General features: G+C 45.1%; 1 protein-coding gene across 1 annotated transcript in view; it reads left to right on the forward strand.

The window, feature by feature from the left end:
* Positions 1–7968: 7968 nt before the first annotated feature.
* MAP7D3 (MAP7 domain containing 3) overlaps positions 7969–27896 on the forward strand; it is a 59847-nt gene continuing 39919 nt past the window's right edge. Inside the window, exons 1-2 of the mRNA XM_039217147.1 lie at positions 7969–8040; positions 19568–19769. Of these exons, the coding sequence (XP_039073078.1) occupies positions 19733–19769 (37 nt within the window). The 5' untranslated portion in view covers positions 7969–8040; positions 19568–19732. The remainder of the gene's footprint in view (positions 8041–19567; positions 19770–27896) is intronic.

Consider the following 27896-nt stretch of genomic DNA (forward strand, 5'->3'; position numbering starts at 1 on the left):
AAAATAACATCAAGCGTTCAGAAGAGTTATCAGAAAAAATACAGTTGTTAACATTTTGCCACATTTGCCTCATCCCTCTTTACATTTATTTCTGAAACACTTAAGAATAAATTGGAGCCATGGTGCCCCTTTACCCTGAACACCTCAGCTGGCATTTTCCTGAGAACAAGAATAGCTTCTTACATAACCACAGTATAATTATCAAAATTGGGCAATTTACCTTGAGGTAATAGTATCTCCTATATGGTCCACATTCACATTTTAGCCAACTGTCTCACTAATGCCATCTATCATGGTCTTCCCCTCTGATCCGCGAGCAATTTGGATGACAAGCTGCTTTAGCTGCCATTATTTTTTAGTCTCCTTTAATCTGGAAATATTCCTCAGGCTTACCTTGACTTTCATGACGTTGACATTTTTTGAAGTGTACGGGCCAACTCTTTTACTGAATGTCCCTCAATTTGCGTTTGTCTAATCTCTCCTCAGAGTTCAGGTTATGTATTTTTGGCAGGAACAGAACAGAAGTGATGTTGTGTCCTAGGTACATCGCATTAGGATACATAGGATGTCACTCTGTCCCACTCTTGAGAATGTTAACTTTGATAACCTGGTTAAGATGGCACTCACCAGATTTCTCCACTGGAAAGTTATAATTTTTCCACTTGTAATTCATAAGTGATGTGTGGAAGAATACTTAGAGTCTGTGTAAATATCCTGTTCCTCTTTCTTTGGGGGCTGCTATAACCAAATACCATAGACTGGGTGACTTGGAAACAACAGACATATTGATTTATCACAGTTCTACAAACTGAGAAGTCCAACATTAAGACCCTGTCCAATTCAATGTCTGGTGAGAGCTCACCTGATGGTTCATAGATGGCCATCTTCTCCTTCCATGGCAGGAGGAATGAGGGGGCTCTCGGGATCTCTTTTATGAGCTCTTTTATGAGCTCTTCTTCCCATGCAGGAAAGTTTCACTCCAATGACTTCCCAAAGGCCTCACCTCCAAATACCATCAAGCTGGAGATTAGGATTTTGACGTATAAACTTTGGTTCCTTTGAATTCTGTTAACTATAGTGGAATTAAAAAAAAACAACAACAAACCCGTGGCATTGCAAAGAAAGCCCTTCCACAGCCTGGTCTTTGTGAACTTCTTCCTCTCCATCCCCCACTGCCCTCATTCCTCAAATCCTACACTATGCCTGTAGTGAACCTTTTAGAGTTCCCCAAATACCCCCATTCTCTTTTATTCTTCTGTGCTTTTGCGAATGTTGTTCCCTTTGATTAGAATATTCTTTTTTAAAATGTTTATTTATTTTTGAGAAACAGAGACAGAGCATGAGAGGGTGAGGGGCAGACAGAGAGGGAAACACAGAATCTGAAGCAGTTGCCAGGCTCCAAGCTGTCAGCACAGAGCCTGATGTGGGGCTTGAACCCATGAACTGCAAGATTATGACCTGAGCTGAAGTCGGAAGCTTGACCAACTGAGCCACCCAGGTGCCCTTATTTATTTATTTTTGAGAGAAAGAGACAGACAGACAGACAGACAGAATCTGAAGCAGGCTCCAGGTTCTGAGCTGTCAGCACAGAGACCAATTTGGGGCTCGAACCCACAAACCGTGAGACCATGACCTGAGCTGAAGTCGGATGCTCAACCAACTGAGCCACAAAGGGGCCCCTAGAATATTCTTTTTTTAATGTTTAGTTTATTTATTTTGAAAGAGAGAGAGAGCATGAGCAGGGGAGGGGCAGAAATAGAGGGAGGGAGGGAGGGAGAGAGAGAGAGAGAGAGAGAGAGAATCCCAAGCAGGCTCCATGCCATCAACTCAGAGCCTTACGTGGGGCTCAAACTCACGAACCGTGAGATCATGACCTGAGCTGAAATCAAGGTTCAGGTGATTAACCGACTTAGCCACCCAGGCACCCTGTGCCTGGAATATTCTTTTCACAGCCTGTCCCCCCTCACCCCACCCCTTGGCCACCTAAAGATTTCTTACTAATCCTTCAAGAGTCAACACAGCTATTTTTGTCTTCTGTGAAGTCTTTCCTGAGCCATCCCTTCCCCTTGCATCCCATCCCAAGCAGAAATGATCATTCAGGCCGTTGTGGCACCAGAGTTACTCTCCTTCAGCCCCCTTTCTGGACTCCTAGAAGAGATAAAAGTCACCTTTTCAGGTTCTTTGTGTCCTAGTGTATCAAGGGTAACAATTGGCTGTATTGATACAAGTGAATCCCTAGTGCTAGAGTGCTGGAATCCTTGAGACTTACCAGTGGTAGTAGGATTTCCAGGAGAGTGGAGGCCTGCTCAGACCTCCCTGGGGATATAGGTAGGCCAGAATTCAAAGGAGCCTGGGGCACCGGGAAGAGGGAGACAGGCTTAGTTAACTAGAAGATACAACTCAGTTGAGTTTTGAGGCTTCTGATTTTTCAAAAATGTTTATTTATTCTGAGAGACAGAGAGAGCACAAGCAGGGGAGGAGCAGAGAGAGAGGAAGAGAGCGAGAAACCCAAGCAGGTTCCATGCTGCCAGCACAGAGCCCGATGCAAGGCTCAAAGTCCCAAACCATGAGATCATGACCTGAGCTGAAATCAAGAGGCGGACATTCAACTGACTGAGCCACCCAGGCGCCCCTCACTCTTCTTCTTGTGATGACGTGAGATAATTAAATGCCTAGTGACAAGACACAGTGAGGTAAATGACATAGGTATTGCTACCCAGTGTCAGGCTGGGTCTTCTCATGATTCGTCAGGAGGGACCATCTGCTTCTAGACCGTGGTCGACCATGGGTAACAAACTGTGGAAAGCAGAACTGAGGAACAGGAGGGACTCCTGTACTTTAATTCATCCAGAGGCAGCAGTCACTCACATTAGCCAAGAGAGGGAGGTGTTTGGCATTTTGGGGGTTGCACCATGATCTTGTTTTTGTCTGCATTTAGACAAAATGATGAAGCAGCTTTGTTTGATATTACTTACCATGGACTTAGAGTAACCTTGGCTAACGCTGGTGTTCTGTAAGATTGTTTATGTCTAACAGGAGAACAACAGAGTCTACCTGTGAGGACCAAGCCAGCTTGTACCAACACTCAGGCTTAGCTGTGAGCATCTGACCACTTCCTGGATAATATGGGTGACTTCTTTTCTTTCTCTTTTGTCCAAGGACAGATGAAGTCCAGCTACAGGACATTACTCCCTGATACCCAGATTTCCCTACTGCCGATCAAGATGGCTGTTTAGAAAACATGGTCTGTTTTGGGGCTGAGGATAGTCCCTCCTGCTTGCTGCAAGATGAACTCTTGCATTCTTTGATATGCAAGTGGCCGTACATTAAGAGGTCAATATAAAAAGCCAGGAAGGTTTGCATCGGTCAACGTAACACAAGCCATTATCAGAAACAAATATCGGGGGTGCCTGGGTGGCTCAGTCGGTTAAGCGTCCAACTTCAGCTCAGGTCATGGTCTCACGATTCATGGGTTCGAGCCCTGCATTGGGCTCTGTGCTGATAACTAGCTCAGAGCCTAGAGCCTGTCTTCAGATTCTGTGTCTCCGTCTCTCTCTGACCCTCTCCTGCTCACGCCGTCTCTATCTCTCTCTCAAAAATAAATAAAACATTTAAAAAAAAATTTTTTTTTTAAAGAAACAAATATCAGTAACAGGTCTTAAAGTCAGGGGCCCAGATTAGTAAACCCAGCGAACAAAAACATGGCCCAGAATCCAACCAAGTCTGTTTTAGACAAGCAGGTGGCTTTTTCCTTGAGCTTAGTCACAAACTCTTCCACTTGCTCTGTATTATTTACATAAATGTAACAAGTAATATTTGCTATAGCACGAACTCTCCCTTGGCTGGCTAGGAGGAGATCAAGGGCCGGGCAACTGTCTGTGACAACACTAGCTCATGAATCTAGACGAGTTTGTTGGGCTTCCAGAGCAGAAGTATGTCATTTATGACTTCTATTCATGGCAGAGACAAGTTTGGGGCCACCGATCTAGCTGCAGTACCTGGTGTAGTTGTAACAAGAGAATCAATTATCCCTCTTGTGAATTCTCTTGAATAACCTATCTTTGCCTCATTTGGGAGGCTTCTGGGTGTCTTTCTCAAGGTATAAGGCTGATATCTTCATAAGATGTAGTACTCTAGTGAAGCGCAGATGATATTAGAAATAAAACTATTATTTACTACAATAAGAATAAGCCAATTTGGGTCTCTCAAGATGGACAAATCCCTTTAGTGGAGTTAAACAGTTCTTGCAAAGCAGGTTGGAGAGGAAGGACCATTGCAACCAGAGTATCCTCAGTATTAGTGCCTACTCTTGATCGACTAGGACTTGCTGATAAGACTCTAAGGACTTCAGCAGCAGCATTTTGTTGATGTGAGGTCAAGGTCCAATTTTTATAAGACTAAAGGTCAGGCTTAACACTGGGAAGGAAACAGGTACCAGAAGGGAACTGTAAAAGGGAATCTACCTCCTGAGGTGTTGGAAGGAACAGCTATTAAGTTTTTGTCAGCAGGGATAGGCAGGGGGTAACACATCCAGCAGTCAGTTCAATTCAGGGCAGTGGTTACAGAAAAAACACATAAGAGGGTTTGGTGTTTTTCTTCAGAGGTGGAAGGAGACCTGAGGAGGCAAACCATAATCGGATGGAGACAAGGGATGTCACGTTAGTGTTCTAGAGGGCATCAGAGTAGAGTAATAAGCAAGACTAGTAGAAGAAGAAAGGAACAAAACGAGTGTTGAAGAATCAGAAAACTAGTCTTGTTCTGTCATCTTGGGCAGAAGCTGTCCACTTCTGAAGTCAGCAGCTTCTGGAGGATTCCCAAGAATGCTCTTCACATGGAATGGATGTCTGGTAATCAGGATGAAGTGATATATGTCTTTTGAGGTGGAAACCGTGAACCCAAGGATCAATACCTTGGAGCTCTACTGCTATGACAGCTGTTAACGGTACCTGATATGGCCCTTTCTGTGAAGGCTCAGGAGCAGCTTTTCTTTAGTCTTTTCCAGAAGACAAAATGTCCAGCTTGCAGACCACGCAGAGGCTATTTAGGTAGATATTTGGAAATGTGGCTTGCACCCGTTGGTGACAAAGCTGGAGGTATGGTATGAATGTCTTGCATGAGCTATTCATATCTGCTGATAATCGGGTAGAATCTAAGGCGGGGGGGGTGGTGAAATTCCCCAACACATAGGGCTTATTATTTCACTAATCATTTTTTAAAGTTTATTTATTTGTTTTTGAGATAGCGAGCAGGGAAGGGGCAGAAAGAGAGAAGGAGAGACAGGATCCCAAGCAGGCTCTACACTGTCAGCACAGAGCCTGACACGGGGCTCGAACTCACCAACCTTGAGATCATGACCTGAGCCCAAACCAACAGTCAGATGCCCAACCGACTGAGCCACGCAGGTGCCCCCTCATAAATCCTTACTATTTCATGAGATAACTCGCCAGGCTGAAGGGGGTTGACCTTACAGACATTAAAGCTAGTGGTAATACTATAAGCTATAGAAAGTTTTAAGGTTTCTGAGAGCTTTGTTAGTTCTACTCTTGGAGTTCCATTAATTCTCTTTGCTTTTTCTGAGGACTCTGGATGATGAGTACAGTGTTCTAGGTAAAAGAGGGATGTTTATAGAGCTTCTCAATCACAGTGCTGGTAAATGAGTTTCTCTGTCACTAGAGAGATAAGTTGGAATGCCCCAGGCTGGGAAAAAAAATGAAATCAAGATTGTATTTTCGCCACATTCAGGGCCTGTTACGTGTTGAATTGTGTGCCCCCCAAATTCATATGTTGAAGTCCTCACCCCCAGAATGTGATTTTCTTTGTAGATAAGGCCTTTGCAGATATAATTAGTTCAGTTAAGATGAGGTCCTCAGGGTAGGCCCTACCCAACATGACTATAGTGTCCTTACAAAAAGGAGAAGTTCAGACACAGAAAGGGAAAGTGATGTGAAGAAACACGGGGAAAGGCAGCCATCTACAAGTTAAGGAGAGAGGCCTGGAATAGACCCTTCCCTTACAGCTTCAGAAGAAAGCAAGACAGGGCACCGGGCTGGCTCCATCAGTAGAGCCCGGGACTCTTGATCTCAGGGTTGTGAGTTTCAGCCCCATGTTGGGCATAGAGCTTGCTTAAATCAATCAATCAATAAGGAAATAAAGATGAAGAAACCAACCCCACCTTCATCTTGATTTCAGACATCTTGTCTCTAGAACCATGAGACAACCAATTTCTGTTATCCAGGCCACTCACTCTGTGGTACTTTATCAGAGCAGTCCTAGCACACTAATACAGGGCTGTGCTCTCTGAGAGGAAAAGCTTTAACCCACCCTGAAAACAAACAATAACCAGGCATATTTATAGCCTGTTGAGGAGACATTTGTGTAAAGTCTATTTGGGGGTGTTCAAAGGACTCTCCAGGTTTTGGTTCCTGTCCATGACCCACTTTACAATTTTAACCAAGATTGTGTCGTTAGCTGGTAGGGCATGTTTTGGAAACATTTTGACAATACCTCTCAAATTATCCCATCAATGGCGGTGGAATATCATGGCCAATTTGCCTCCACTGTTGTGGATAATATCACGAGGAATTCTTGCTGAAATCCATTTTAAAGGATTTGGCATCCCCAAATATTTTCTTCACACAATGAGCCTTCAAATATTTCCAAGGTATCTTTTTTTTTTTTTTCCCAAATTAAAGGCTTATCACTGACAGTTAGCAACAGTTAATGACAATCTGTCTCTGATAGTTAGCAACAACCTCAGAAGAATCCACTAATTCCTCCAAAGTCCTCTCCTTTCTGAGTAATCACAGGAGCAATTATCTTGGCCAAAGCTGCTTGATTAGCATAGCAGTCAGCTAAGGTTTTCGTAGGAGATTCTGGTTTCTTGCTCTTTGAATTATGCTCCCTTTTTACTATAGCTATTTCCTGAAGTATCTAAAAGCATCTAAAAGTTCTGAAAGTTGTCGGTTTTTAGCGGTGCTTCTGTCAAGGTCAGCAAACCATTATTTCAAGGCATTTTGAAGTCAGATTAACCCAAAACTATATGCTATCAATACAGATATACCTTTATCTTTTGGCATTTGGTAAATCTAGGCAACGACGACCAATTTAAGCCCTTTGAACTGATAGGTGATAAGTGAATAGTTTAAGAGTGAATTCAAGCCTGTGACAGCGCATCCAGTTCTCCAGTTTGTCAATTTGGGTTTTTACTTTTCACATATGATATAGTTAAATCAGCGTTACTCAAGGAGTCCCTGGAAGGTCTGTGCGGTGTATGAATAAGTGCCTCCTGTTGTTTCTTTTTCTTTAACAAAGACAAACGGTTACGGGATTTCCTTTCTCAGGCAAAGGAAGGAGGCTGAGTTCATAGTGTGCAAGCAATGGGTGGTGGTGTCCAAAGGAGAAAGCAACACCTTATGAGAGGTAGATAACAAGCTAAAAAATGGTGAGCGTTGGTTTTTTTTTTTTTAATACAAAGCATGAAAAACTATGGGGTTCAGTTAGAACTGGCCTAGCTGAAGTTTTTGTGTGTTGACCTACTGCTGTTACAGCTCTTAAATCAGGGGGATGCTAAAGCAGGCATGGCTTCAGGGTCTGACAAAAGACCAAAATAAGCAATAGGCCACTGATGAGTGTCTCGGAGGAGCTTGTAAGGTAGTACCCCTGGGGCCTGTTCACACTTTTCATGAACCAAAGGAGAAAGGTTGATTGTGAATCTAGAATGCTGAACAGTTTTGTGGTAATGTTATTATATAGGGCTTCGTGCTTATACATAAATGTTTCTTCTACCTTGAAAAATATTCAATCATTGAAATATATTCATATATAACCTAGTCCTGGTCCACCTATGTCATAGTTCAGGCCAGGTCATAGTGGGTTGATGAGCACACAATAGGGCAGTCTGGGTGGGGCATGGGTATACATACAGGCTTACACCCTGGGACAGCTCAGACACCGCCGAAGAGTCTAGATGAAGACATCAGAAACCCACCTTCGTGGCGAGGCTCCAGTCTAGAGAATTACCAACATCCATTCACCCACCAGGTGAGAGTCGGATCAGAAGAACAAGGCAACAGCAGGTGGAGTAGATAAGACACATAGAACCAGTAACTGCACAGTGGTCACCAAGCTGGGGCTTAGAGGTGAAACTCTCTGAAGAAGACTATTTCTTTACTATCTCTTTATTCATTCAGCCTGTTTGTTCCAAAATGTATTGGAGATAGCTTACAAGGCCTCATTCAATATAGCAATCTAAACAAATCTTAGATAAAGATGTAGAGGGCCAATGGATAAAGGTACTGGGCAGTTAAGCTAGCCCAGCCAGGTACAGATCCAGTTCTGACACCGGGTCTCAGTACAAACTAGCAGCAAAAGGGAGCATTTAAACTAGGGGCAAGACGGCTTCAAAGGAGACAGTGGACCTGGACTTGGGAGGGCAAGTAGCACTTGTGTGAGTGGGGATGAACTAACAAGCATTTCAGGCCAAGTGAGCACTGATACCTTCGTGCCTAGAGCAAAGATGGTGGGGAGGAGCCTTGGGGATTGAATGGGGCTGCAGGGGACTTAGCAAACCTGAAAGCTAAGTCCTGGGGTCCTGAAAGCCTGCTAAGGAGCAGGACTGGGCTCCTGTGCAAGGCCTCAGCAGTTTACAAAGGCCCTGAAGTGTGAGAAGCTGAGATATGCCTTAGAAAATGTGATGAATAATAAGGTAAATGATGCGTCCCAATGTGACTGCATGTAAATCTCTATGTATGGGAACAAGCAGGGATGAGTGTCTTTAACAAGCATTACCTGGTTACTGTAATATAAGGAGTCTATGACACCATAGAATAGGAGCAGGGAGAGTGGGTGGAGATAACAGGGGAAGAAAGATTCAGGAAACTCTTAGTTATTAATGGCCCCTTTTATTTGTACCTCTGCCCCGAGGGAAGGTGTTCAGAGGGAGAGATACATTCCCTGACATGACAGGCATGTGTCAGCACAAGGTGCTCTCAGAGTGGACCAGGGACCCATGGGGGGAAGGAGCCATGATGCCTCCACTGTGAGGTATTGATGACCCAACAAACTAAGGACTCCCATTGGTGGAAGCTGGCCAATGGCTGCCTCTTACTTAATCACATCCTCAGTAAAAGTAGCCAGTGTGTTTGATTCCTACCTCATAGTGTAGGGTGGGACTGTTAAGAAGAATAGGGATGGCCTTAGAAGGTAGTGTTCTCCCTATAACATTATGAACTCACACACTTAATCCTGCTCTAAGGGAAGCAATGCAGGGTTACAGAAGTCGGATATCCCTGCCATCACTATTCACATTGGAGTGTGGGGCGGGGGGCGGGGTGGAGAGTGGGTAAGAACCATGATGCCTCCATTGTGAGGTATTGTTGGCCTAGCAAACTAAGGTCTCCTATTGGTAGAATCTGGCCCAATAGCTGCACCCTACTTAATCAAGACCTCTATCATCAGCAGCCAAAGGACTCGATTTTAAATGCAGTACTCCTCATGATAGGTCATTAGGAGCAATAGGGGTGACCTTGGAAGTAGTCCTCCATGACACATCCACTTCCTCTCGCCAGATCTCATCCTAAGAAAAGGTCTTGAGTGGATAATAAAAGTTGTCCCTGACATCTCTATTCACATGTCAACACAAGGTGCTTTGGGATTGGCTAAAGGACCCACCTGGGGTGGAGGATGCCTCTTTTGTGAGGCTTTATTTGTCTCTCAAACTAAGGTCTTCCATTCGTGGAATCTGGTCCAATGGCAGCCTCCTACTTAATCACATCCTCAGTATCAGCAGCCAATGTGTCAGATTCCTGCCTCAATACCCATATCACAGGGTAGGGCCATTAGGGTCATAGAGATGGCTGTAGAACTTAATGTTGCCCGCCCATAACACTCCATCTTCAACTAAGCCTAGTTCTAGAAGAATGAGTAGAAGATAGCTTAAGTCATTCCTGATGTCACTACTCATATGTCAGCACAAGGTGCTGAGTGACTGAGGTACCCGGGGTGGGGGGGGGAGGAATTATGACACCTCCATTGTAAGGTGTTGATGGCCTCTCAAACAAAGGTCACCTATGGCTAGAAGCTGGTCCAAAACTCCTTGTTTTTGCAGTCTCATCAGCAGCCAATGTGCTTGCATCTCACCCCAGAACTCCATATCATAGTTTCTGATCTTTGTGAAGACTAGGGTTGACCCTGGAAGATAATGCTTCCCCCAGGAGATCTCCACCTCTACACACTGCATCCCGCCTAGAAGAAGGAATCCAGAGGGTTGCAGAAGTTATCCCTAACAGGACTATTCATATACAAGCATAAGGTGCTCTCTGAGTGGCCAAAGAAAGCCACTCAGAAGAGATGGGCAGAGACATAATGGCTCCATTATGAGGCGTTGATGGCCCCTCAAACTAAGGTCTCCCATTGGTGGAAACTGGCCCAATGGCTGTCCTTCTACTTTATCACACTCTCAGCAGCCAATGTGTTCATTTACCACCAGAGCATTCCAAATCATAGGGTCCAGCCATTAGGAGGAATAGGGGTGGCCTTAGAAGGTAGTAGTCCCCATGACATATTCACTTCCACCAACTAGACCTCATCTTTGGAGAAAGACCTGCTTGGGTAGCATTTGTCATCCCTGATATCACTATTCATATGTCAGCAACAAGGTACTCTCTGAGTGGCTGACGGATCCATGGTGGGGAGGAGCCACGATGCCTCCATTGTTGGGTGTTGATGGTCCTGCAAAGTAAGGCTTCCCATTGGCGGGCTCTGCCCAATGGTGGCCTGGTCCTGCATCAGATACCCTGTATCAGCAGTCAGTGTGCTTGTTCACCACCCCAGCACCTCAGATCATAAGGTCTGGCTATTTAGACAAATAGGGGTGGCCTTGAAAGGTAGTGCTCCCCCCATGACATCTCCACCTCCACACAGTGCAATCCACCCTGGGGAAGGAATTTAGAGGGTTCCAGAAGTCATTCCTAACATTACTATTCACATGTAGGACCAAGGTTCTCTCTAATTGGCTGAAGGGACCTATGAGGGGAATGAACTATGATGCTTCCATTGTGGGGCACTGACTGGCCCCTAAATACATATCCCATTGGTAGAAGCTGGGCCAATAGCTACCCTCCTACTTGATAATAGACTCTCTCTGCCAACCACAGTGGGGGTTTGTGTTAGATCTAAAGGTGAAAAGGTCTCTCCCCCATTACCACTCCCCTGAGTATACAGAAAGCCTAAGTGGGTTTTAATGAAGGGATTATTATATCTTGAGACATTAAGTGATAAATGTCGCTGAGAGTTTGTGGAATAGGAAAGACAGTATTGCACAAAATGGGAAAGTAATTTTTAAACCTTTCCACCTAATTATATGTAAATGTATATAATATATGATCTATATAATTTATATATCATATAAACATATAATGTAAAAACAGTGCCAGTCAGAAAAAGGTATGGGCCTTTTCCTGACCCCATTTGAATCTGTTGAAAGGGATTTTAATTTCCTTCTGGGATATATATATGAACTGGGTCGTGGTTGCTATGGAGATCTCAAAGCTCATCCTAACTTCTTGGTGGTTATGTCTGAAATTATGTCTTTGGGGAGATTCAAATTATGAGAATGAGGACTGTGGGTGTCTGCCTCTCAAGATGCCACTTGTTATCAGCTACCCTCATCTACTAAACTAGAAAGACTCATAGATTCCCAATCTTAATAGATGATTACATTTCATAGTAGATCTTTTATCCTGTCAACCATCCTGAATAACACACCAAATTAATTTGGGGGCATAAATGGATGTGCTTTTTAGGAGAGTTTGGCTCTATTTTCAGCTGTGAATTATGCATTAGTAAGAATTATTTGGACAGCATTCATCATCATTTCCGAAGTTAATGAAATTCCATTACACTTCAGTACATTTTCATTTCACCCAGTGGTAAATTAATTCTCCCTCACTCTTTCTGTCTCTGTCTCTTGCTCCTCTTTTGCATCATTTACAGTAGTTACAGAGTGGGAACATGGAGAGGCTTCCTAAGTAGAATAAGTTAAATAAGGGCCAGGAAAGACAGATGTTACCGATTCCCTCAATAATGACGATGTGCTCTATAACTCAACGCCAAGATGAGCAAGTCTGCTTGTTTTCACAGCTGTCACTGCTGTTTCCACTGCTCAAGAATTCAGGGCAGGGTCTGGGTTTCTGGGACGTAGCTGGGCTACAACCTAGAAGTCTGGCATAGAGCTCATCTCCTTAACACACAGCTCCCACTTGTGAGCTGCTCGCCGCGGTGCTTGCCACCCAATCACATTGCTGAATAGACTGCTTGACCTGGGGGAGCTCCATGGGCAAGTGAGAGGGCCAATAGCATTGCCAGGTCCAGCTTTGCCCCACCCAGGAGAAGCGAACCTGGAGCTCTCCTAGGTGCTGGATATTCCCCTTTCATTGTTACTGGTCTCCTCCTTCCTGGTCCCACCTCACTTCAAACCTAGTCACGGCTCAAGCCAAATCCTGCTCCCACAGGTCTCCTGCCCAATGGCCAATAAATCTCTTCTTCTGTCTGGCACTCTAGCAACTGCCCAAAGTGCACCCTGGAAGCTACTTTGACCCCCACTCACAAGAGGCTCTACATGTTTCTAGACTTTTCTTCCAGCTAATAGTGCAGTGGTTAAAAGGGAATTCTGGCTCAGAAGTCAGAAGGAGGAGCGTTAGAGTGCCTTGGACTTCCATGGGAACACTGCCAAGTTCTGTACCAACGTGAGTCCTAGTTTCCACAGCATGAGATGGAGATGATATCTCTCTCACAGACTCATTATGAGCAAGATATGAGATAATGTATGGGAAAGTATGGAGCCTGGGGCCTGAAACTTGGTAAATGGCTGCTATTATGATTATTACTAGCTCATTCTAATGATGTTCTCTGACTGCTTTCTGATTTTCTGCACTTTTTCCCTTCAATTTGCTGTTGTGCACAGCCTCCTGCCCATCCCCCACAAGGCTTTGAGGGGTAATGGGAGGCACTAAAGTGTGGCAGTTCCAGCCCCACTCATACTAACACGCCTACCTTCCCAGTCTAGGCCCACCCTAAGCATGCCATTTACTTCCTTCCTCATTCCTCCCTCTCATAAGTAGGCCCAGACAGCTTTGTTTACAATAACTATTTGCAGGTTGGTTTTCCCTACAGAAAGTGAGGGGAGGGGAGGGCTTCTCTCTTCTCTCTAACTGTTCCATTCAGCCCAACACTGAGCCCTATCAGGCACTGTGCTAGGCAAAGAAATATTTATTTTTTTAAATGTTTTATTTATTTCTGAGAGAGAGAGAGAGAGAGAGAGAGAGAGAGAGAGAGAGACAGCACGAGCAGGGGAGGGTCAGAGAGAGAGGGAGACACAGAATCCAAAACAGGCTCCAGGCTCTGAGCTGGCTGTCAGCACAGAGCCCGATGTGGGGCTCGAACCCATAAACTGTGAGATCATGACCTGAGCTGAAGTCAGACGCTTAACCAACTGAGCCACCCAGGCTCCCCCAAAGAAATATTTATTGAACACCTATTCTATCCCAGGCACCACACTAAATACTAAAGATTTCATGATCGGCAAAGTTAGACACAGTCCCTGATCTCATAGAACATAGTCTGCTAGGGGAGGAAGATATTAATAAAGTAGATGTGGTATTGATTTAACAACTCAAAACTAAGATAGGTGCTCCCTAGAGGGAGTTTTACCATAAAGATGAAATGGCTCATGAAGCTTCGAGTCAACTTTAGGGCTCTTCGTTTGAACGGGGTCCTGTAAGTGCTGGGAGATTCTGGGAGTCAGTGTGTTCTAGACGGAGAGAGATATAGATATGAAAGTCACCCTCAAGATGATGCAGGACTTGGGACAAAGAGGAAGGTCATTTCCAAAGCGTCTACTGATTTAATTATATAAGTAATAGGTGACATATTATCAACTCTCAGCCTTTGGGCAGATGTGTGCTTCACCTAAGAAACAGAATGGAACCTTTGAATCACTCATAGAGGGAAAGGGCTCCAAGTTCCTAAATATCAAAACCATACAAAAACAAGTCTGTTTCCATGGGTGAAAAAGTCCTCCATCAATCAATTCTGTCAGAACAATTAGAAATGATCACAGTCAGATGGATTGTTTTCTGGTCGATGGTATTCGGCCAAACTAACCGGAATGAAATCAACCAGCTGGCAATCCCATCGATTGTACAATCATCGGTCATTTTCTAGTCCAAAAAAATGACCTCCACATGAGCAATTCAGGCATGTAATAACAACACAGACTCTTGCTCATATACTGTAGTCATCGCTTTGGATTACTCTCTGGCTTGATTTAGTTGCCCCGTGTAACACAATGTATATTTATTCAGATTATTTGGTGTTCTCTATTTCAATTAACTCCAGACAGGTCCCCTTTAGAGGTAAAAGGCAGAGAGCATAAGTCTATTTACCTATATTAACCAAATTGGCAGGTAGTCAGGCAAGCAGAACCATGGCAACCTCTGTCTAGAAAGCTGCCCAGAGCTCCTGAGCCAGGAGGGTGATTTGAGTCAGGTGGAGATAAGAGCATAACCTTGACTATAATTCATAGTTGTCAGGGAAATGGCAGAACTGGGGAGGTGCCCTATTCTTGCTGAAAGCAGAAGCCATTAATGTGGGGAAGTAATTAGTATTGATTGAGAAAGGTACAGTAAATCCTGGGCCCACGTGCATCCCCTTATCAGCAGATGGTTTCCAAGGGTCACCAATCCCAGGAAGCTCAGATTCCTGGGGCTAATTTGGAACCAGGTAAATCTGCACGTAAACCTGAGGGCTAAAAGGCTGCATGATGCAGTCATTAGAGGGAACATTGAATTCGACCTGGCTCCCAGAGGCTCTGCAAAAGGAGTTACACCAAATGATCACAGGTCTCTCCCTCCGTCTCTCTCTTCCTCCTCTCCCCGCCCCCCTCCCCACTTTACAAACTTCTCCCTACTGAAAACAATCTACAAAGGTGATCAATTTCTTAAAATTGAAAGGAGACATGGGCGCCCCGGGTCTGGCTCAGTTGGTATAGCATGTGACTCTTAATCTCGGGGGTTGTGGTTTCGAGCCCCCTGTTGTGTGTAGAGATTACTTAAAAATAATTTTTTTTAAAAAAAGTAGGTTTCTAGAAGTATGTAATTCTAACAGAAAGAAGGTCAAAGAAACTGCCCACCTTTGGACCAGGCTTCAGGCTGAGACTAGGAACTTAAGTGTTTCTCCAAAGTTCTTCATTTTACCTTGGAATGATTTAGTCACTGCATGACACGTGGTCACTGCTGTTTTTAGCCATTGCCCTGGGTCGGGACCTACTTATAACGCTACTTTCTTTAGCCCTGGACAAGAAAAGGTCCATTCTAGACAAGAGACCAAATTAGTACACATTTTCATCCTGCTCTCCTTGAAGATTTCTCCTTCCACCAGCAATGTACGAGAGGTGCAAATAATCTGCATCCTTGCCAGCGTGTTGATAGTATCAGTTTTGTTTTTGCTTTGTTTCTGTTTGAACCCTCCTGATTCGGTATGCAGTGGTATCTCACTGTGGCTTTAATTTGCATTTCCCTCATGACTAATGAGGTCAAGCATCTTTTCATAGGCGTATTTACCAGCATTATGCCTAGCACATAATAATTGCTATCTGCCAAGATTTCAGGTGGTTTCTACCCTCTGGTTCCCAAATGCATGATTTGTAACAGAGGCCATGAGAGACCAGATCTTATCTCCCTGCTGGGATTTTTAAGTAGCTGTCACTTGCTGTAGGAGGAAGGCATGGAGAGCAAGGGAGACAAAGGGGGGTGTCTTTGGGAATTTCTCAATCCCCACACCGAGCACAGACTGATGGTAGTACGAACTATCCTAATTCTAAAAGTTCTTTCAATACTAAAAACTCTTCTGAATTCTAGCATCTCTGAATTAAACTCTGTCTCTCTCTCTCTCTCTCTCTCTCTCTCTCTCTCTCTCTCTCACACACACACACACACACACACACACAAGCAGTTTTCTCTTTTTAATTAAACAGTTGTTTCTGTCAGCTGGATTGGAAGGTGGCTTGTGACCAGAACTGCCCATTCCCGGCGTTGGCTGTGTTATTACAGTTATGATTCATATAAAATGAGATGAGATTTACTATCTTTACAGCCTCCCTTCACACTCAGAAATCAAGTCTCTATAGTTTCTCATTTCTTTTGCTGTTGAACAAGAAAAAAAGCAACTTGATTCTTGAGGACTGGAACCTGATTACATTTTGACTCACTCAATATTTATTGAGTATCTAAAAGCTGCTAGACAACCAGCAGGGAGTGGGGGGGGGGATTTAATGAAATATGAGCCTAATCTCAACCCCAGGAGGGCAATTTGTGGTCAGTATACCTTGGGCTTATTTCAGGAAACAGTGGAAAATTCTGCTTGTCGTCCACACTTGGTACATGGGGCCGAGGCATGAGACAGGGTCCCTTAAAAAAAAAATAATAAAACAAAAAAACTAGGGCTTTTTCTTTTTTTGATGACCCTCTGAACACAAAGTTTCCTTTAGTCTCCGACTCACTTCCTCATTGTAACAGCATTCTGTGCTTGTGCTCAACTATTTCCTGTTCACATTTTCCAAATGGCCTTGTTTCTTATTCTCTGCCTTACCAAGAACTACAGAGAAATGGCGTAAAATGTTATATAAGCCTTAGCCTGTATTCCTAGCCTAAGGAACCTAAAAAAGTCAAAAGGTGGGGGGAGAGGTGGGGCAAGAGTAACATTACTATTGTGCACATTTTGTTCAACTTACAGAGGAGATATGTACGTGACAGATGAGAGAGAGGTGACAGATAGATGTTCTTGTTAAAGGAAGCTCTTCACCTAATCAATAATTTCATGGGATTATACTTGACAATAAACACTGGAAGGAAGTCCCTTTCAGTGAATAATTCTGTGCGTGCTTGTGTATTACTGAAGAGAAGTTTACGTGAGCGGGGAAGATTTGAATCACTTAACTACACAGTCAGTTCTTAATTATCCATGTTAATAGAAGCAATCGCTCTGATCAGCTGAAACAACACATAATCAAAAATTCTTCTCCTTAATTAGTCACCTGTCCTCCTACAGTCTGTCCCCCCGAACGCCCGCGCCCAGCAAACGTTTTTTTTTTGTTGTGAACTCGAGAAAATGTTTTCCCGAGGTAATCTCTCCCCCTGCAGGCAGCTAGCCTATCAGCCTGGTGGATCGGCTCCCCGAGGAGCGGCTGCCACCAGAATGCTTCTGCGCTCGTTCTGGGTGGGGTCGGAGGGGGGCTGGCGAGGAGGGACACTTCCTCGAGCTGGAAATGTGCGTGTCCCCTGGCCAGAGTGCCACCCGTGCACCTCCTGATTCCTGTACGGGCGCATCCGGGAGGCCCAGCCGGCAGGGAGGAGGCGGTACAGGGTGGTGATCACGGGCTGGGAAAGTCAGGGGGAACCGTGGGACTCTGGGTAAACTGCTCTCGGAGCCTCAGCTTACTCAGCTGCAAAATGGGGATCACAATTAATACCTCGTTGACCTTTTGTGAGATGTAAATGCCATAATGCAAAGCCCTTGGTGACATCATCCATTTTATTATTATTATTAAAGACGATTGACTGTGCCAAGAACAATTATTACAAGAGTAAGTGGATTCCCCTCAACTAGGAGCTGTGATCTTGCTGCAGGTGATTTATTATAATCGTACTGAAAACTTCTGATTGCTTAAAACACATTCTAGCTTTCATTCTCATTCTGATAACTGTGGCGACAGAGGAAAAGGTAAGATTACACCTGATGCCTTGGGAGCCCTGGGCACGCCCCCCAAGGGTGGGAATGTCTCTCCGGAAATTGAGATTCTCTCGCTGGGGGCCTCAGGGGGTCCCGGTGAGCACTTCATTCAGCACGGAGCACCCTGCAGGGCCCCGGTGAGCACTTCATTCAGCACGGAGCACCCTGCAGCGCTTAAAGCTCCGGGAAGCGGGTAGGCTAAGCCCCAGCTCCTCCCGGTTTCGGGCCAGACCACGCTCTCCTCCCCACCGGAACTACTCAGGTTTCCTTTAAATTTGTAAATAGCGTTCATTACATCTCCAAACCTTGCTCCTGGCCTGGGAGCTATTCTCCTGGGAAGGTGATTTTGCAAATAAGTTAATCTCATCCATTCTGGGTGGACTTTATCAGGCCAGCTTTTGCAGTTCTGGGACCAGTCTACTGTCACCGCTGCCTATGTTAACTACCTGTGTGGCCTTGGTCAAAACACTGGTCCTCTGTACTATGAAATGGGTTGCCCTAGAAACTCTCCAAGGACGGTTCCTTCTGCTCAGACTTTCCAGGGTTCTAGGATTCCGGTCGGGAGGGGAGAGCGTGGGAAATGACACATATAGGCACAATTTGAGGGAGACCAGAGATGGCTCACGTATACTTAATAGTGCTGCTGCCCAGAGGAGTTCTTCTCCTAATCTCACCTTAGTCAAAGGGAGAGACTGCCTTGCAGAAACATCGCAAGGTTTCAGATCTGTGAAATCCCATGAATTATCTGATCAATACAATGATTTCTGGTACTTTTTCCCTAGGCTGCCACAAGAAAAGACCAGACCTTGCACCAGAGGCCATGCTCCTTTTCCTCACTAGGTGGCAGCAACACTTAGCTTTGCCAAACAGAAAAAGGGTCCCTTGTCAACTTGTATGACTATCAATCATCTAATGTTGGATTTGGGAGCATCGCCACGCTTTTCGTTTCTATTTCTATTTTTATTTTCCTGAACAACTAGTAATTGAAAATAATGGCACAGATTTCAGGGGGAAAGCCAGAAAAGAACCAAAGTAGTAACTGAAGAGGACCCTTTAATTTGTAGAGGGTGAAACAGCTGTGGCCAAGGTCATACCGCTAGGTGAAGGCGCAGACTGGGAACTAGAACTCAGTCGCTTAATTCTCAATCCCAGTCTCTTCCACTCTCCTTTGGGGAGGTAAATATGCCCAGTGGTTTCATTTAGCAACTGTACATCCTGAGGCAGATTAGTTAACCTCTCTGGACCTGGATAGAGTTCCTCATCTGTAATAAGGCCATAATAATGGTATTAACTTCCTAAGTTTTACAAAAATTAGGGACCAGGAGCATCTGGCTGCCTCAGTCGGTGGAGCACGCAACTGTTCATCTCGGGGTCGTGAGTTGAAGCCACACATTGCGTGTAGAGATTACATAAGGAAATTAAAAAAAAAAAAGGGGGGGGAAGAAAAGAATTACAGACCATGCGTGGAAGGGACAGAGAGGCACATCACACTCAGGGAGATGTGTCACCGGCAGGTGTGTCACACACACAGGTGTGCCTGAAGACATTTTGTTCCACAGTTTCCCACGGCAGAATCTGATACAACACACAACGTACAGTTTTCCTTCTCTTCTCTCCACACAGGGCAGTGTGTGCATTTTTTAACAAAAAGCCATAAAGCTATCCTCGGGAAATCAGGAATGGGAGAGGATAGTCAAGGCCTCTTTCAAAGCTAACTGTCTCCCAACAGTCTCTGATTCAGGTATGGAGGTGAACGGTGTCTAACTCCAGGTCTCTCCCATAGGAAAAGAAGTGCGAGGTGGCTGCTGCTTCACTTACCCTCACCTCCATCACTCGCCCACTACGGTAAGACAACGGTTAAGACCTGCGGCAGAGGCGCAGGGCCTGGCTGAGAAGACGAATCTCTGAGTACCACACCCAATCTCATTCATCGGACTCCATTTGAAACATGCAGAAGACCATCAGCATCAAGGACATCAATGCAGGTGAACCTCATCATCCTCCTTCCAGCTCCATTGATGGGGGGAGGGGCAGTGCATTTGCAAACATCAGAGTGAAATTGTCCTTAGGTACAAACTATTGAGTCTCTCCAGAAAGCCTTGGGCCAGGCTAGGTAACGTGTGGCCTGTTGGAGTCGTATAGAGTCACTGTAGCTAAATTAAATCCAAGTGATGGTAATGCCTGCCGTTGATAAAATGCCTACACATGTATACAATGTTTTGTCTACTCTTTACAAAGCACTTTGGGATTTGGGTCTCATTTGATCCTTGAAACAACCCTGGAGTCAATGTGGCAGATAAGTTACCATATCATAAGTGAGAGTATGAGAGGCAGGACAAGATCAAGCACAAAGAATATCAAATCAAACAGACATGAATTCATATCACAGCTGTAGCACTTCCTAGCGGTGTGACTCTGGGCAAGTTAAAAATATTTCTAAGCCTCAATTTATTCATCCATAAAATGGGGATGATAATAGAGTCCACTCTAAGGATTGCTGTGGGGATTAAATGAGATGATGCACAGAGCCAAAGGGCCGTGACATGCAAAAATGTAACTTATTCTTCAGTGACAATTTGTTAGCGATAGAAGTCAGAACGGGCACCCCAAGCCCAATGTTGAAATTCAAGTGCATAGACACATAGATCTCCAGTTAGATTTCTCTTTGCAAAACGGCAGGCTTTTCTTCAAAGCCCAAATCGCCTTTTTGTTCATGATGGGAAATTCGCAAGTGAATCTCCGCCATATTATTTGGTGAAGTGCTTGGGACAGTCACACCCCACGCCAGGCTCTGATATATTTTAATACAGAAACCGTTCATCCTGTTCTGCATTATCATGGTCACTTCTGCTCCAAGACACTGAGGAGGAGGAGGAAGTCAGAAAAAGGGCCAGGAAAGCACTAACACTGCCAAGAGGGTGGGAAAGGAAGTTTCAGGCAAGAGTCCCCTAGTTCCTCTTCTATGCCTAGACAGAACACTTAACCACTTATTTTTCCAATGGTATAGCCTCTCCTCACTGGGTGACACACAAACACAGTCGACTGGTGGTATTTCTCTGGAAAGCAATCTGGTTTGAGAGCTCTTTCTGTGTTTCATTCCATTTTTGAGAACATATTCACAGGAAACAACCCCAAAAGGGGCAGGACAGTGGGAGGGTGGTGAGCTATGGAAGGTTTTCCAAGCGCCACTATTTATAATGGTGAAACACTGAAAACAACCCAAATGTTCAGTAATGGTAAAGTGTCTATAAAAGAAGTAGAGTCTACTGACCAGATGGAGTGCTCTTTAGGCAGCATACACAAATGTGGTATAGACACAAATGTTACAACTATGTAAACCTAAAATATATGTGGACATGAATATGAAGGAAGGAAAATGCGTAGCGGCCAGAACATAGTCATTCAGTTTTGTGTAGCTACTATGCATGCCACTTTATAGACCTTGTCTCATTTAATCTTCATGGCAACTAATCATCTTGTCAGTTTCCACACACACAAATGCCCCGAGCTGGGATTCTCATTGTGTATAATGCCATTTTTTATTACTTTTTCTAAAGTTTATTTATTTTGAGAGAGACAAAGACAGTGCAAGTGGGGGAGGGGCAGAGAGAGAGAGGGGAGAGAGAGAATACCAAGCAGGCTCTGCTCTGTGAAGGTCTCACGAAACTGTGAGCATCACCTGAGCCGAAACCAAGAGTTGGACATTTAACCAACTGACCCAACCAGGCACCCTTTTTTTGTTACTTTTTAAATGTTTATTTTATTTAATTACTTTTTTTTTTTTTTTGAGAGAGAGCACACATGCACATTCAGGGGAGGAGCAGGGAAAGAGGGAGAGACAGATTCCCAAGCAGGCTCCACACTCTCAGCCCAGAGCCCAATGCAGGGCTTGATCCCACAAACCATGAGATCATGACCTGAGTGGAAATCAGGAGTCAGGTGCTCAACCAACTGAACCACCCAGGCACCCCAGAAGGTAAGTTTTAAATCTCACCCTCTCAAAATCGAGTGTCTTTGAGCTCTCAAATAAGTCACAGTTTGAGTGTTTCTCTCTCTGGTGCTTCTGAGAATCCCAGCACTCCAAAGTATTCCTTAACTTGTTTTTTTTTTTTTTTTTTAAATGCTTGTTTATGAGAGAGAGAGACAGACAGAGCGTGAGTGGGAGAGGGGCAGAGAGAGAGGGAGACACGGAATCTGAAGCAGGCTCCAGGCTCTGAGCTGTCAGCACAGAGCCCGACACGGGGCTCGAACCCACGAACCGTGAGATCATGACCTGAGCTGAAGTCGGAGGCATAACTGACTGACACCCAGGCGCCCCTTCCTTAACTTGTTTTGAAAGGTATGGTGCAAAATGCCACTGGAGAAAAATATAACTGACTTTCTTATTTTAAAACAATACACAATTCAAAATACTGTGTTACTGTCACTCATATTTCCATGAATTTTGGAGACCATGCTGCAAGTGCTTCCTTTCTACCACACCCAGAGAATTGGCAGAGATGACAGGGAGGGGGAAATGTACTGAGAAAGAATCTGGAACCAAGCACAGATAGTGTAAGTGAAAAATGTTGAAATTCTGTGCTGTGACATCCCCAGGGCCGAAGGGAAACTTGAATCGGCTTTGGTTTCAGTTAGCATTAAAACAGCCTTGTTATGGAGGAGGCACTATGTCCCCTACATGTGAGCTGTCCTTCCTCGGTGGGTGGAGTGGAGTGTTTAACCGTGTGACCTGCGTTAACCCCCACAGACCTGAGGTTCTTCAAGGCCCATGGGCCTCCTTCTTTGCCTTCCTCCTCAGAGAACAGTTCTCTTCAGGGCAACTTCGTGGCTCAGTTGGTTAAGCATCTAACTCTTTTTTTTTGGTTTGTTTTAAATGTAGTGTAAATTTTTTAAAGTTTATTTATTTTGAGAGAGAGACAGCACGTAGAGGAGGGGCAGAGAGAGAGAGGGAGAGAGAGAATCCCAAGCAGGCTCCGTGCTGTTAGTGCGGAGCCCGACGCGGGGCTCGATCTCACCGACCGTGAGATCTCGACCTGAGCCAAAACCAAGAGTCTGACGGATTTCAGCTCAGGTCGAGATCTCACGGTCGGTGAGATCGAGCCCCGCGTCGGGCTCCGCACTAACAGCACGGAGCCTGCTTGGGATTCTCTCTCTCCCTCTCTCTCTCTGCCCCTCCCCCACCCATGCTTACTCTCTCTCTCAAAATAAATATTAAGAAAAAAAGAGAACTATTCTCTTCTTGCAAGATCTGATAAGGCCATGTCCATTTGGAAGAAATGAGGAGAGCGCAGATCCTACTGGCTGCAGCGTATGTTTGGGCTGCAGCTCCTCCTGCTTTGTGACTTCCCTAGGAGGACGTGTGCCTGCACGCAGGGGACAGGGTCTGTGACTGCAAGCCACCGCAAGGGAACAGGCCCTACCCTGCCTCCTTCTGAAACAGGCCGTCTCCTCCCCTACAGCAGGGGGAAGCAGAGAGGGAAGGAGGGTGGGGAGCACTGAAGTGTATGAATGATTCCTGTGTTTGTCTCCCCCCAGACAAGCCTCTTTGTTAGAGAGTTAAACACAATTGTTATTCTTTGCATGAAAACTTGATCTCTTGTCTCTGACTGCAAACCCTTCTTCCAGCATTTGAGCTCCAAAATGCTTACTCTCTTGGTCTCTCGTCTTTATTACCCCATCACCTTGTGAAACATCTCCAGCCCTCTGGCTACAAGTGAAAACTCCGGGGGAAGGGGTTGGAGCGAGTAGGCAGGATTAGAAAGCGTGGAATTATTCCAATCTGAACTGTGTGCTATGTTATCATTATTAATCGCATTAGGCATTTTAGGGGATAATTCTACTGGCCTCGTGGCGTAATTGCCAAGAATAAGTGAGACAGTATGAAAAAAGCATGTCACTCGGTGCTGGACATGTGCCTTCAAAATGTTAGCTGCTGTTATTACTACTATTCGATACTGAGTTTATAATGTATATGGAGAACTGAACCTGATCCTTTATATCAACAAACAGTTTTTAATAGGTAGTATTTTATTTTTTTAACGTTTATTAATTTTTGAGAGGCAGAGCGTGAGCGGGGGAGGGGCAGAAAGCGAGGGAGACACAGAATTCGAAACAGGCCCCAGGCTCCGAACTGTTAGCATAGAGCCCGACACGGGGCTCAAACTCACTGACTGCAGGATCCTGACCTGAGCTGAAGTTGGATGCTCAACCGACTGAGCCACCCAGGCGCCCCATCCACAAAACAGTCTTAAGCAACTGTTATGCTCATTTTACAGATGACGAAACTGAGGTTCCATATCAAATGGTATTGAAGCGGCGGGACTGGGACCCAGGCCACCACACCATAATGGGCAAAGGGGATGTTTGGGGACTTAGCAAGTTAGCCAATCTATCACTCTCCTCGTCACTCTCCAGTTACTAAATTTTGAAAGCTTATATAAAGACAGCATTTCTCCCAGAACCAATTTCCTTCAAATGTCATTTCCTCCTTCTGTAAACAGACTGAACACATCCCTGACTCACATTTGAACAAAGTCATTTCACATTTTGAATTTTCTTTCCCCTGCAGTCAGCCCTATGGCAATGCCACAGGCCCGGGGCCCAATTCCAGCTCATAGTGGAGGATGTGTGAATACCATAGGCTAAGAAAATAGCAGGAGACCAACTGACAGTGATCCCCAAAGTGCTATCTTACCCAGCTTTTCCCCAGCAGGCCATGGATTAAGATTTAAATGAAACATATGGAGATGGCAAAAAGCATATGTCAAGCCTGCTGTGGCCCATGTTCCTGTCAAGTGCATGCACGGGGTCATTTTTAATCATGAAAACACAGCCAAGCAGGCTTCCCAAATATTTCTACAGAACTCAAATTGAAATCAGTGCTTTATTTCTCACACCTTCCTTCTGAAGTCAGACTCATCTGCAGTACCCCAGTGTACACACATCCAGAAGGAACCAGAATTTGGCACACACACACCCTGGTCCTCCCAGAAAAAGAACTGGTTAGTTCCAGGAGACTGAACAGTTCTTCCCGAATATGTTTCAGTTGAATTAATCACCCGCAGGCATAATAATAAATATCACCACCGACAACACAAACCCGCTACGGAACACTGTGTGGAGTTCTGAGGATAACACGTGTAAAAATTTACCATCCAATAAATAGCAGCCGTTTATATCGCCTGGTTGTAAAAGCTACTTCTTCCAGGAAGCCTCCCAGGTTACGCTGCTGCTTGGTCACCTCCCCCATTCCCACGCCCACTCCCAGATTCAAATAGCAATTCGATTTTGCGACTCTTCTTACCCTTGGCATAGGCTGCCAGGCACTGTTTCTAGCGGCCCCTGCTTGTTCTGGCTCCCCGCACCTCTCTGGAAAGCCCCAGAACTCTGGACTCAGTTTATCCTGAATTTGAATCCTGTCTCTGTGAGGTGGGGGAGTGAAGTGGCACGCAGCAGCCAAGGTGTTTCCCTGGTTTTGCTGCCGCAGAAAAGAGTTCCCGGGACAGGGTAATGAGAATTGAGTCAGATAGGGCTCACGTCATTGGACCCCTCGCAAAAATCATGGTTGTTCAACATCCTTTACGTGTGCCTTTGCCAACGTAGCCATATCTCAATCTATTTCCCTCCCATCTCCCTTTTCCGTTTCATTGGGAGGATATGGGTCAAATTCCAGCTGGATTACATAATGGTTCCCAGCACCGGATCCCGGATCGGCAATTGCTCACTTCTTTTTCTTCCAAAAGACAATTTGGACAGCCTTTCACGCATGTGCAGAGAAAAGAGCATTAGATGGGGTTCCAACTTCGGGAACGTGAGTCAAAATGAAGGACTGAAGGTCGTGGACTTGACAGTCATTCCTAGCTCTCACCTTCTGTGATTGTCTCAGACAGTAATATCTAGAATCTAAAGAAAAGCAAAGTCAAGGGTCTGTGTCTTTCTAGAGCAGAGATCTATGGTCTATTTACCCGCTGGTCTCAGAGACAGCCTGCACATTTTCTCTTCTCTGCCCTATCCGCCCCAAGAGTCTTATCTGGAAACACTCCTCTGGGGCCCGGAGGGGCTGGCTGTTGGGCGAATCTGACTGTGGGAAGTTTTGCTCTGTGTTACTGAGTCCTTCAGCCCAGCTGCACACAAGGATGAGAACCCATTGGCAAAACTCGCTTAGGCTCTTGGCTGCCCGAGTGTGCATTCCACTAGACCCACGTGCTCTGGAGAGTGTACACACAGGTTCCCTTGTACTCTGGGTCCCCCTTGTTCCCCCCTGAAAGTACACATTCTCTAAATAGATCTGCCAGCTGGCCTTGAACGAACAATGGGGTTTACAGTGCAGGCTTTCGACTACAACCGTATCAGCCCATTGACAAGCAATTAAGTTTTGCAAGGGGACATTCCGTTTTTCTGTAGATTTTTTTAATTTTGAAGCAATTTCTACACCCAACACGGGGCTTGAGCCCACAACCCTGTGCTCTGTGGTCACATGCTCTACTGACCGAGCCTGCCTGGTGCCTCAAGTCTCAAAGTTTTAAAGACCTAAGAGTTTTTAGAACACTACGTAGTCCCAGATAGAACTGGAGGATTCATGAAGTGCGGTATATCAATGTGGATGAGACGCCGTCCGTCTACACAACCCTCAAGCATCTAGATCAACCACAAAGCAACAAACCATTCCCTGTGCTACAGAGGCCTCAGTTTACCGCATGATAAACCTAGGGGCTGAGTGTAGCGGGTAAAGAAAGGGACAGGATCTACCGTAAATCTGACCAGAGCTCCCTGGGAAACGTGTCTGCCTCTCCGACTGTCTGTCTGTCTCTCTCCAGCAGAGTTTCTTTTGCATTTCACCCCCTGTGTGTGAACTGGGTGTTTCCCTCTCGGGCCCTCCAACTAGCTCCTTTTAAAATGTAGGAGCCTATGTGTGGTGGAGGGAAAGAGAAGGAAAACCGAGTATGTTGTGTGTTGTATCAGGCTCCGGCACAGGAAACCATGGTACCGAATGCCTTCAGGCATCCCTGCCACAGCTCCCTGTGTGTGTGATGCCCTCCCTCCTCTGTGATGCCCTTTCCTGTGTGTGTTGCCTCCAGGTGACGCCTTGATGCCTTGGCTTTCAATCCACCCTAGGGTACAGCAGCTGCCTGCCCAAGGTAACAAAAAAAGTGTGAAGTGTCAGGAGGTACAAGACGCTAGATCTATATTAGCATTTTTCATACTTATCACCATCAAGGCGTAATAACATTAAGTACTCAGGTCTACTTGACATCACACTAGACATTGTTTGGTATATTTCCTTAGAGGTGTATGGGATACAACTAATAGCGCTTAGGGAATCAGAAACTGTGGGGATGGGGCCCAGCAATCTGCATTTTAACAAACTACCCCGACTCCTCTTTTCTTCTCATTTTCTCCCATCTGGATTTCACCAAGTTTTAGCTTCATTGGAAATTCCAACGTGTCTGTAAAGGGCATTTCTTGATATTTTATGCTTTTGGTATCCTCTGAAGCTTCCTTTATACTACAGACCTGTATTTAGAATGAGAAGGCCTAGCCCATGTTTGCTCTACTTTATTTAAAGTCAAAGGGGGGAAACAGAGGACATTTTCTTGCCCTTTAATAATAATTTTAAGTCTAGACCTTTTCAACCCCCCAGTGGCCATCCAAAATATTTTCATTTCTTCCTCCTTCAGTACTGTAGAGGCTGGTAGTACTCTCTCTCGTTCATTCAACAAACATTTCATGCAGGATAAACTGCATTTTCTTCACACTTGCGTTTTGAACTCAGTCCTGAGTACTCAGCATTTATTGATTCTGCTCAGCCTTTCTGGAAGAAAGCTGCTTAAGAGGAATCCTATTCGGGGCGCCTGGGTGGCTCAGTCGGTTGAGGGTCTGACTTCAGCTCAGATCATGATCTCACGGTTCATGGGTTTGAGCCCTGCGTCGGGCTCTGTACTGACAGCTAGCTCAGAGCCTGGAGCCTGCTTCACATTCTATGTCTCCTTCTCTCTCTGCCCCTCCCCTGTTTGTGCTCTGTCTCACTCTGTCAATAATAAATAAATGTAAAAGAAAAATTAATAAAAAATAGTTTTAAAAAAAAGAGGAATCGTATTCATCTCTACTGCAAG

Source organism: Hyaena hyaena, unplaced genomic scaffold, assembly GCF_003009895.1.
Source record: "Hyaena hyaena isolate Hyena2069 unplaced genomic scaffold, ASM300989v1 scaffold_669, whole genome shotgun sequence".
In the NCBI taxonomy this organism is placed as follows: domain Eukaryota; kingdom Metazoa; phylum Chordata; class Mammalia; order Carnivora; family Hyaenidae; genus Hyaena; species Hyaena hyaena.